Here is a 12504-nt window from a genome sequence, read left to right on the forward strand (position 1 = left end):
AGACCAGGTATGAAAAATAACATGTAATTGTAGTTGGTGACAGAGCGTTGAGAATCAACTCACTGGGTTACCAAACCAGTTCCGTATTATGAAATGTAAGTACAGTAAGTGACAAATTCATCCATAAGACACTGTGAGAGACGTATTGATCAGCAAAATGTGAAGTGAGGTGAATTATTTTTATATCGCGCTTTTCTCTAGTGACTCAAAGCGCTTTACATAGTAAAACCCAATATCTAAGTCAGGGGTAGGGAACCTATGGCTCGCGAGCCAGATGTGGCTCTTTTGATGACTGCATCTGGCTCTCAGATAAATCTGAGCTGACATTGCTTAACATGATAAGTAATGAATAATTCCATTTGTAATAAGTGTTAAAAATAATGTTCAAAACATAAAAAATTCTCATGCATTTTTAGTCCATCCATCCGTTTCCTACCGCACATGTTCAAGAAGTTGCGTTAAGAAGTTATTTATTTATTATTGGTTAGTGTGGGGCTTGTCCTCCTGGGGGTTCTTCGAACCACCAAGCACCGACATGAGAGCCCATTTCAGGGTTATACTATTGTTTTATTTTTCAATAAGTCTCTCAGTTGCTTTCCAGCAATTGTATCTTTCTCTTTCGTTCTCGCTCGCGCTCTGGCTCCTGCCCCAACTCCATCTCTCCTCCTGGCTGCTGCTTATAACAGAGCGACAGGTGATTAGATAACAAGGCTCAGGTGGGCCATCTACACAGCTCTCGCTGATTTTGAGGCCGGTCCTGGCACACCCCAGGTTGCTGCAGGCCCGCGGGCCACGCCCCCTCCACAGTTAGCTTCAGAATAACAATGTTATTACATAGAATAAGAAACCTACTATACTCTAGAAATGTTGGTCTTACTTAAAAATGCACGTGTTTAGTTGTGTTCAGTGTTAAAAAAAATATTATATGGCTCTTACGGAAATACATTTTAAAATATTTGGCTTTTTGGCTCTCTCAGCCAAAAAGGTTCCTGACCCCTGATCTAAGTTATATTTTTAAACCAGTGTGGGTGGCACTGGGAGCAGGTGGGTAAAGTGCCTTGCCCAAGTAGAAGCGGGGATCGAACCTAGAACCCTCAAGTTGCTGGGACGGCCACTCTACCAACCGAGCTATACCCCCTTGTATTGTTGTGCTTGTAGTCAGCATACCTGCACTGCTTGTCATGTTTTGTAGTTTCTACATTCTCACAGCACCGACTGAAACTCAATAGATGTCCTGATACATAGTAAGTAAGCATACTCTTCATTCAAACACATAAAAAGCACCACTTCTACTTAAGCATCATGATTAAAGAGTGGATTGTCGGGAGAAACATTTAATTCTGCGCCCATAAAGGACAAAATGATATACAGCCTAACAGAAGATTGCACTGTAAAACTTCCTTAAGCTTTCAGAGGGACTATATTGATATGGATTTCATCTTTATTTTTATGGGGACCACACAAACGCACTCTTTCACAGGCCAGGATAAACATGGCGCAGACACATAAACGACCATTACACTTGCTCACTCTCAATTACTCAGGAGACAACCCGTCATTTACCGCAAGTGTTGACTTATGAATAAAGCTGGAGACCATTCATTGGGCTAAAATGAACTCAGAGACCCCACAAGTCAACTGATGGCACAAAAGGATCCCACATTATACTGTAAGGTTTTTGTGTAACCTGTTTCGACCTTTAGCCACAAGAATGTTTGCTGGTCTCATCCTGCCCCTCTGCCACGTGGACACTTCTGAACGCTCTTCTATCCAGTATGAGAAAGGGTTACAAGGTTCTGTGTGATTCATTCTGCCTGCATTGTAACCAATTTAACCTGCTGAGAATCTGCGTCCTCTGTGGTGGACATTTGTTTTGCAAAAGAGAGCCATTTTTTCTCGGACAAAAAAAAATAGACCCAAAAGCCAGGGATGTTCTGATCATCCATGAGTGAGATCTCCGCCACTACTAATACAATGTTTTATCTGTAAATTAATAGTACAAAATAACTAAACAAAAGCAGAGCTATCTTCTCCTTTGAAATTCCTTTGGTTTTTGCCCTTAAAGTCTACTCTTCTTAAAGGGTACTGAGCACTTATGACTTGGTGTTGCTTAAAGCTAGCTGAGGGGTTAGCTTACCTATTAGCATGCTTGCTCCTGACTCGCTCTCGGTGTGTAACGTGTACTAAGAAATGCAGTTTTTTTTGCTGTAATGGAAGTGATTATCATCAACCTAACATTGTATGTAGACACATTATTTGGTGCTAGCTGCTTGTCATCTGGTATACTAAAAATACAGTAAATTCATGACGATTAGACGCTACTAGTTTACTACGCTTTGAACCTTAATAGGTGTGTTATTATTTGTGCTCTGGCGCCATATTTCGGACAATTTGCAGGCACTGCAGTGCTGCATTGCCCATCTGTTTGGACTGAGCTTTCTAAAAGAAGTTACATGTCCTTTTCTGTCCTATAGCCGTCAATAGCGTTTATACTCTTACGAGTTCTTCATTCATCACTCCAAGCAACATTTGTAAGTTTTATAGTTTCTTCTAAAATTATTTTTACTTACTAAACCGTCCCATGTGTGATGTTTGTAGGACTGTTGTCATGCATATTTGTTTGTACCATCGTAATGTAATGAAGCTAGCGTCGTTAGCATTAGCTAATATGCTAACACATTTACAAGTATTTGTGTTAGTACTGTTAACTTACAGTGAGATGCTTTTTGTATTGTTTTAGTTTCACAAATTCTTCATTAAATTAACCAAAACGTCACCGTGGAGTTTTTGAGTCTATTTAGCTGATTGGAGAGCTAGCTTCCACAGCTAGTGGGTCCATGACGATGACTTCTGTTTTGTTTGATCCACCGTTTTACTGCCGTGTTACAGACACCGCTTGGAATCAATTAACCTATGTAAATAAATTACCAAATATTGCTGTGTAAATAACATTTCATTTCACAACGTATATATATATATATATATATATATGGCTTATAGTCCGGTGCGGCTAATATTTGGAAAAATATTATTTTCTTCTAAAATTTTGTGAGCGCGGCTTATAGTCCGGGAGAAAATTGTCCGATACTGATCGGTGGTCTATCGATCGGCACACCCATACTAAAAACAAATGCGCTGGTTCTCAGGAGGATATGATACATACTAGAGCTACCCCCTGAAGACAGAAGCGTCAGTGAACACCAAGGGTTTGGACCGAGCCCCTTTGTAAAAGTACACTGGTGATCAGAGGGCTGGACTGTTTTTTATTCGTTGCTGATATTTTGTTTGCTATTCGGTGATGTCCAACTCAAAACAACAATGATGTACATCTACACTTTAACCTAATAATTCATATCTAATCTGAGGCCGGATTCCGACCTAAGGGTTTCTGGTCCTGTGTTTTGTCCCCCTCACTATATGCGTCCATTACTCTTTTCCAAATTAAAGGCCTACTGTAATGAGATTTTCTTATTCAAATGAGGATAGCAGGTCCATTCTACGTGTCATACTCGATCATTACGCGATATTGCCATATTTTTGCTGAAAGGATTTAGTAGAGAACATCCACGATAAAGTTAGAAACTTTCGGTGCTAAGACAAAAGCCCTGCCTCTACCGGAAGTCGCAGACGATGACGTCGCAAGTGTGGGGACTCCTCACATATTCACATTGTTTATGATGGGAGCCTCCAACAAAAAGTGCTATTCGGACCAAGAAAACGACAAAGATTCGTGTTTGAGGATATTGATAGCGACGGACTAGAAAAAAAAAAAAAAAAAGTAAAAAAAAGTTTGAAAAAAAAAACGCGATTGAGACGGATTCCGATGTTTTCAGACACATTTAATAGGATAATTCTGGGAAATCCCTTATCTTTCTATTGTGTTGCTAGTGTTTTGGTGAGTTAAATAGTACCTGATAGTCGGAGGTGTAAGTCCATGGGTGTGTTGACGCGCAGTGTGTCAGGGGAGTCGATAGCAGCTATGGACGACACAAGCTCAGCTTTTCTCCGGTAAAAAGCGACTTTTTAACCAATATTTTCTCACCAAAACCTGCTGGTTGACATTCCGTCTTGATTCATGTTCGCTTGACCGCGCTCTGATCCATAGTAACGTTTCACCTCCAGGAACTTTAAACAAGGAATCACCGTGTGTTTGTGTGGCTAAACGCTAAAGCTTCCCAACTCCATCTTTCTACTGTGACTTCTCCAATATTAATTGAACAAATTGCAAAAGATTCAGCAACACAGATTTCCAAAATACTGTGTAACTATGCCGTTTAAGCAGACGACATTAGGCTGTGTGTGTGCAGCGTTCATACTTCCTAAAAACCTGTGACGTCTTGCGTACACGTCATCATTACACAACGTTTCCAGGACGAAACTCCCGGGAAATTTAAAATTGTAATTTATTAAACTAAAAAGGCCATATTGGCATGTGTTGCAATGTTAATATTTCATCATTGATATAAACTATCAGACTGCGTGGTGGGTAGTAGTGGGTTTCAGTAGGCCTTTAAACTCAAATTAGAATTGTCTTTCCAATCTGAATTATTTATCCGATCATTTTGAAGTCTTCTATGCTTCCAGCCAACAATATTTCTAGTAAAGCGTGGTCCTTCGTAGAAGCATCCATGGGAGTTTTGTGTGAAAGAACGACACCTCATTCACTTTGGAGTGAACACTAGAGTGACGATTGCAAGCCATTCCTTGTCGGTTTCACTCTAATTCTCACAGACAACTAAACTCTTGTAGCAAGAGCAAAGATGAGTTGACTGTGTATTTGTTTCCATTTTCACTTGTTGTAGATAATATTGCACGGCTGTGTATGTTTGGTGAATACCGATTCCTCTGGAAGTGTAAGAAAAATCCTTGTAGAACAGAAGTAAAAACCTGTACGTTGCTGTGGTGTAGCTGAAAATGCGATGAGATCAGAGCCAACATCACTCGTACATTCCAGAGAGCAGAAACCAAATGGCTCCAGGCCTTCCTCACCTCCAGATGTGTCTGCTCCCTGGTTGGCCGGGACAGCCACAGGAGGCACTTCCGCTCCAGGCTGGGCTGGGGGCGCCACCTCCTGCGTCGCCTCCTCCTTCCGAGCCGCATTGGCGTCCTCCATGGCCGTGACCATCGTTGAGCCCACCTCTTCCTTCTTCCCTGCTGCCACAAGTATGCAAACCGGCCGCACCGCCGGTGGTTGTGGAACTACTGCGTGTGTGTGTGTCCTGTGTTTCGGTTGTCAGGCACTGCTCAGACTCTACACTGAGAAGAGAGGGAGGACAAAGAGCATCAATAGAGCGGGGTTAAGATCAAGAGACGAGCGGGACAAGTCAAAGGGGTTTTGTGAATACAACTTGTGAGAGACCGGTATGAAAGCTGCAAATAGGCTGGATGCGAGCACAGATGTGCTCCTGCGTGCCTCCCTCCTCCTCTGTGGTTTTAATACGCAGCCTTGCCAACCCCCCCCCCAACCCTCCTCCCCCCACAGTCGCCCTCCATGCGCATTTATAATCCCACAATCCTCTCCTGCCGCAGGGGGTTTGGGTGAGGAGTACCCCTCCTTTTGGTTTGCCTTTACAACCCCACCCAAAGTTCAGGTGCCTGGCCCACTTGTCTAGACACACACACAAGTTGGACTGGTTATTACGCAAGTCATCTTACATAAGTGCCGTAGAAGTGGGGGCTTGACCCCTACATTCCCAGTCTGTTCCGCCTTTCTCCCATGCGTGCTGGGTTGGGAACCCCGCAGATTGAGTTTGTGTGTATTTCCAATGGGAGCTTCTAATTTCCCCCTTTTTGTTTCAAATCTTGTGCCTTAAATGCTGATGACAGGCTGCGATTTTAACATGCTCCTGCGATCAGGGGGGTGAGTCCATATTGACACTGCCTTCGCTCAATACTTCTTATTTGGAGCATGCTGTCAAGCCAGTTTGGGGCCATGCTCGTATTATTGTCCTGTGGAATGACTTTGCTGAGGTATTCCACTCCTCCAAGTGCTTTACCATCATGAAGCAAACATTTATAATCTTCAGTCATCTTTCGTTTATCGCAGGCCTGCACATGGGAAATTAATTTCCGCAAAGTAGAAATATTATCAAAAATAATAATATTTTCATAAAGCAGGAAAAAAAACCTTCTAAATACAGTTTTTAACGTAATTATAGCTCTCCAAACATGAAATAATAGCCATAGAGTCATCTTTTTCACTCAATATAGTAGCCTGTAGATAATAGTACTCACTGGTAGCCCTGAGAATCTTCAAAGCATTATTGCTATAGCCGTTGACCGGACACTACATAGAAATACTTGATCACATCCTGGGTAATTCTTATTAGTTAGAAAATTGGAACCAGTTAGAACCACAGGAGTGTGTTGTTCTACAAAAAGTTGGTCAAATTGACGCTCACAGCTACGACTATTGGCCATGTTGTCCATCACAATTCAAAGGTTGACTATTCTGAATCGATAGACAAATGTACAATTATTGATAATTAACGTATGTATGGTTCTAAAATGTGGTATAAACGCTAATGTTCTCTTAATGTTAGTGCAAGGTTTGGTTCTAACTATCAATTTAAGAGAAACCATTAGCTAACATTCTTTTAACATTGTGTGTTACCTGGGTCAGCACGGACAAACACGGAGGAGGGGCGAGGAAAGGACAAGCAATGCTAGCCGTGGCACCAAGCCAGCTTAAAAGTGAAGTAGTGAAACAAAAAAATAATAAATACCCTTAAACAGAAGGCTAACAGAAGCCGCGTTACATCAGAGAGCTTAGAAGAAGAAATTGTCAAGTTGATGAATAGGTCAGAAGAGACAATAACATCCGTACAGTGCGGCAACGGTTTGAGCCATGGGGATGTCATGAATAAGTGGATAGACGACACGTCTTTGAGAAGCAAGTTTATGGTGATTGGGGCCTAAGTGTTTGTGCATTCTGTGGTTTCAGAAGGCACACAAATTAAATTAAGGATGCCTGCACACTAAGTAAGGACTTCTTTTTTTCACTTAGCAGGCAGCTACAGTTCTAACGCATCTCATCTTCCATGAAAATATATCTACGCTGTGAGCTAATATGCAAAAACTAGGAATGACGCAATACTGCATATGTCAGTAGTCAGAGCAGCAACCTTGGAGAAATATATTTAATGATGAAATACATTTACATTATGTAATAATATTATACATTATAGTAAAAATATAAGAATAATACACAATTTAATAATTACATGATAAAATATGTATAAATAATGGATTTATGAATCGTAATTGAAACAGCAGGTTCCAGAAGATTCCCACCTATAGTTGTTAGCATTGCGTGTCCTGTGTAAAGCTCCCTCACAATGCCATGCAAAAGATGAAGTGCATCAACAGAGTTGATCGCTGATAGCGCTCTTTTTAGCATTATTGGCGCGCCAGTACAGTTATTCCCACATCTCGTCGCGTTTTTAAACATTTATTTTCGCGTCAAAATATGACTTATGCATTTTTTTATGTACTATCAATAAAAATACGATACAAACAAACATTTTAAAACGCTGGGCTCAGCCGCAGGTGCTTGCTGTTTTTCTTGCCTAAATGTCGCCCTGAGCTGCAGGACAAGGAGACAATCAGGAGCACCAAAGCAAGCTTGATCGTTGGGCTGGGCGATATATCGATGTACTCGATATATCGCGGGTTTGTCTCTGTGTGATATACAAAGTTACTATATCGTGATATTGGAGTATACGTTCTCACGCAGTTGCTTTTAGCTGCGGGCATTACACGACAGCTTTTTTCACCGTTTCTTGTCTCTCTTTCTCACAGAGACGTAAAACAAGCGCACATTCTTACATACGTCCCATACTGTCACGTAATACGCCCTCGCTGAGCAGAGAGGTAGCAGCATGGTTAACATTAGCTGTGATGCTAGCGTAATGGTGCGAGTGGTAATACGAGAGAAAAAAGCTGCGAATCTGGTAACAAATGAAGGAAGAAATAATTCCGAAGAAAAACAGCACGGGATCCATCGTCTGGCGGGGGTTTGGCTTCAAGCGGGAAGATGTCGAAAGAGTATGCGGCAAAAGCGTTGCGGCAAAAAGTAGCACCTACTGCTAATTTTTAGTATCATTTGAAAAGTCACCCGCTAGAGAATGAAGAGTGCTTACTCTGCATTTCAACATCTCCGTTCGGTGCCACACCCACAAAATGCCAAAGCAACTATTTCCAGATCAACAGTGTATGAAAAAAATAGTCAACAACAGAAGGAGTTAACATTCGCAGTAACCTACCACATAGCGAAGGACATAAACCATTTGAATTCATATTATGCAGCTCATTTTTATTTGACAGTTATTGAAATATCTTGTGTGACATCATGCACAAAAGTGCACTTTATTTGTTTTAAACAACTGTAGTTGCGTTCTGTACAAAAAGTGCACTTTAATTTAGTGTTGTTTTGAAATGTCATCTTAGTGACATCATCCACAAAAGTGCACTAATAGCTTGTTTTAAAATGTCTCTGACAATCTTGCACTTTTTGTTTTGAAATGACATGAATGTTTCAGCCACTGCATAACTGTTTAATAATTAAGATTGTCAGAGACATTTTAAAACAAGCTATTAGTGCACTTTTGTGCAAGATGTCACTAAAATGACATCAAAACAACACTAAATTAAAGTGCACTTTTTGTACAGAACGCCACTACAATAGTTTAAAACAAATAAAGTGCACTTTTGTGCATGATTTTGTGGGTGTATGGCACCGAATGGAGATGTTGACATGCGGAGTAAGCACTCTTTATTCTATAGTAGGTGACCATTCAAATATTGCTACATATTATCAGTAATGTTACTTTTGGTAGCAACGCTTTAGCACCACACTTGACAATTTACGGTTGTTTGTTCGACATATTCCCACTTGAAGCCAAACCACGGCCAGACTGTTTTTCTTGGGAAATAGTTCTTCCTTCATTTGTTACCAGATTCGCACCTTCTTTCTCTCGTATTACCGCTAGCACCACAGCTAACGTTACCCATGCTGCTACCTCTCTGCTTCGCGAGGGCGTATACGTATGTGATGTGACGTATGACGTGACGTATGTAAGAAGGTGAGCTTGTCTGTGAGAAGGGGAGACAGGAAAGAGTGAGAAGAGCCTGTAGTGTAATGCCCGGAGCTAAAAACAACTGCCTGAGAACGTATACTCGAATATCACGATAAAGTCATTTTCTATATCACACGGAGACAAACCCACGATATATCGTGTATATCAATATATCACCCAGTCCTAAGTGCTGCATTGCCAAAGTTGCCTATAAAGCACGATAAAATATAGTTATGCATTCATTAAGTTTACATGTAATTAAAAGACAAAAACAAACTTGTAACAATCTTCCATCCACGACTTTACTAAGTCGCTTATGAGTTCAACAAAATATTTCACTTTTACAATTACCATCCATCCATCCATTTTCTACCGCTTGTCCCTTTCGAGGTCGCGGGGGGTGCTGGATCACAGCTGTATTCGGGCTGAAAGTGGGGTAGACCCTGGACAAGTCACCACCTCATCGCAGGGCCAACACAGATAGACAACAACATTCACACTCACATTCACACACTCGGTCCAATTTAGTGTTGCCAAATAACCTATCCCATGGTGCATGTCTTTAAAATATTTGTTATAATTATGTCATTATTCTTAATTTTACTCAGAACTTCAAGTTGATCTTTTCATACATGAAAACACACTTTTCTTTCAATTGCATTTCTATAGCATTTCTTTGTAGAAAATGCCTTCAAAGCATCTTAGAAATGGTCAAATCTCTTCAACTACAGGCTTGAACCCCAGCCGATATTTTTAAATTCCTCAATTTTTTTTAATCTCGCTGGGATCCCTGTTAGTAGCCAGCAAAAAGTTATATTTTAGATCTGACGGATGTAAACAGGTCACAACGCCGTAAGTATATTTCCAGAGGGGGCGTGGCGTCAGGATAGAGCTGCCAAATGGGAAACATTCTTTGCTTGCATGGTATAGAATTTGACATTTTCAATTATAATAGTGTTAGTAAATGAAACTGTGTGCTACTTTACATGGGATTTGTATGTGGTTGGTAAATGAGAAAAAAAATTAAGGTAAAAATAAATAGTGTAGAAATGCACCCATCGCATGAAATGTAGTCTTGATTTTCAACATTTTCTTTTTGGGCTTGCATGGCAGTGCTTTGTGCTGACAGAAATGTTCCTCTTTTTCTTCAAGAGTTATCAAATCCCTGTGAATACTGACCAAGTGGATATTGGTTCTACATATTGACTCAAAATGTACTATTAAATGTACAGTACAAGTTTAAACATGATATTAGCAAGTAGTTAGAGGTCAGATGATGATGACTAGGTCGTTCCAAAACAGCCAAGTCCAGCATCGAGGACATCCATGAAGCTCCACCCCCACTGACACAGCTGTACACAGGGTTTTAATCCGACCACCTAGCCCCGCCTCTCTCTCAACTAGACCAGTCTCTCCATCCCCCAACCCAGGACGGTGGATTTTAATCTGGCAACAAAAGCACAGGATTACAAATCTCTGCCTTCCTTTGCTCGCCATGTCCAACCTGCAGACAGTTAAGGGTACTGCTGTCTGCAGCCTCGGTGTGAAGGGCCTAAGATGTTGTTAAATAGAAAACAAATTTAATATTCATTTGCTTTTCCAGTCTTACAGGCAGACCCCAAGTGCGCTTTAGAGCTGATGTTCACACTGAACACAATAAATCTGTCAGGCAGTTCTCCCACTGAAGCCATAAAGCCATGTCAGTATGCAGAAACATTTTCCTCGAACTCTCCCGTGTGAGTAGTGGTTAAAATGTCCTATTTACCTTTTTCCATGTGGTGTTTGCACTCCAGTTGACTCCTGCACACAGAAGAGGAAAGAAAGAATGTTTGATATGGAAGTAGTAAAATACATGAATATTGTCTTCTACATAAAGCCATGAAGAGTGATTTCCCACTCTCCTCACGTCAAGATGGTTACTTTGCCCTGTGGACCAGTCATTCATCGTCATGACTCTCAGCTACAAGACACCATTCTAGCCTGCAAACACTCATGCATGTTTTTGCCGAGCTCGTATTGTTAGCTGGTAAGGAGCCTCAGAAGTATGTAAGGACTTCACTTGTGACATCACACATTTGTCATCAAAGACTTATTCATCCATCCATCCATTTCCCACCACTTATCCGAGTCAGGGTCGCAGGGGCAGTAGTCTAAGCAGAAGTGGCCAGACCTCCTTGTGCCCGGCCACCTCTTCTAGTTCCATCGCAGGGACACCTAGTTGTTCCCAGGTTAACTGTGAGACATAGTCCCCCAAGCATGACCTAGGTCTGCCCTGAGGCCTCCTCCCAGCTCGACATGCCCGAAACACCCAGGGCGGTGTCCAGGAGGCACCCGTAGTAGATGCCTAAACCACCTCAGCGGGCTCTTCTTGACATGAAGGAGCATAAGCTCTACTCTACGTCTCTCTGGGATGACCATGATCCTTACATTATATTTTAGGGTGATCCCAGACATCCTGCAGAGGAAACTCATTTATGCCGCTTGTTTTCACGACCTTGTCTTTTTGGTCATTACCCAAAGCTTGTGACCATAGGTGAGCGTAAGAACATTTACAGACCTGTAAATGGAAATCTTCGCCTTCTGGCTTAGCTCCCTATTCACCACAACAGACCGGTACAGTGACTGCATCACTGCCGACGCTGCACCAATCTGTCTGTCAATCTTACGTTCCATTCTTCCCTGAGATACTTGAACTCCTCCACTTGAGGTACAAATTCTCTCCAAACAAGGGGGTACACCAGATATTCATTTGAACCATTTTTCACCTGGGTTCATCTTCAGTGATTATTAAGTCTTATGTAAGTGTCACCCGAATTGCGATTCTTGTTCATTTTGATTCTGAATCGACTCAAAATGTTAAAGAATCAATTTTCAAAAAGGACATTTTTCAGGCCATCTGTGCGCTTATTCCCTGCACACCTGCCACATGACTTTTAATAACATAAAACTTGTTTTTAAATGTTTTATTATAATTTATGAACCAAATACCATATTTTTCAGACTCTAAGGAACACTTAAAATAATTTATCCATTCATCCATCCATCTTGTTCCGCTTATCAGAGGTCAAGTCGCGGTCAGCAGCCTAAGCAGGAAAGCCCAGACTTCCCTCTCCCCAGCCACTTTGGCCAGCTCTCCTCGGGGGATCCCGAGGAGTTCCCGGGCCCAGCCGGGAGACATAGTCTACCCAACGTGTCCTGGGTCTTCCCTATGGCCTCCTAATGGTTGGACGTGCCCTAAACACCTCCCTAGGAGGCGGTCGGGTGGCATCCTGACCAGATGGCCGAACCACCTCATCTGGCTACTGTCGATGTGGAGGAGCAGCGGCTTTACTTTGGGTTCCCCCCGGATGGCAGAGCTTCTCACCCTATCTCTAAGGGAGAGCCCCGCCACATGGCGGAGGAAACTCATTTCAGCCGCTTGTACCCG

At 41.9% G+C, this 12504-nt stretch overlaps 1 protein-coding gene across 4 annotated transcripts in view; it reads right to left on the reverse strand.

The window, feature by feature from the left end:
* The window catches only part of pals2b (protein associated with LIN7 2, MAGUK p55 family member b), an 80747-nt gene that overhangs the window by 42525 nt on the left and 25718 nt on the right, over positions 1 to 12504 (reverse strand). For 2 of the 4 annotated variants that reach the window (XM_061882399.1, XM_061882400.1), the window contains 2 exons: positions 10843 to 10877; positions 4990 to 5256 (listed from right to left, as the gene is read on the reverse strand). In XM_061882399.1, coding sequence (XP_061738383.1) covers positions 4990 to 5125 — 136 coding nt within the window. In that variant the 5' untranslated portion in view covers positions 5126 to 5256; positions 10843 to 10877. The remainder of the gene's footprint in view (positions 1 to 4989; positions 5257 to 10842; positions 10878 to 12504) is intronic. The other 2 variants (XM_061882402.1, XM_061882401.1) reach the window with 2 other exon arrangements.

The sequence above is a fragment of the Nerophis ophidion genome, linkage group LG21, assembly GCF_033978795.1.
Source record: "Nerophis ophidion isolate RoL-2023_Sa linkage group LG21, RoL_Noph_v1.0, whole genome shotgun sequence".
In the NCBI taxonomy this organism is placed as follows: Eukaryota; Metazoa; Chordata; class Actinopteri; order Syngnathiformes; family Syngnathidae; genus Nerophis; species Nerophis ophidion.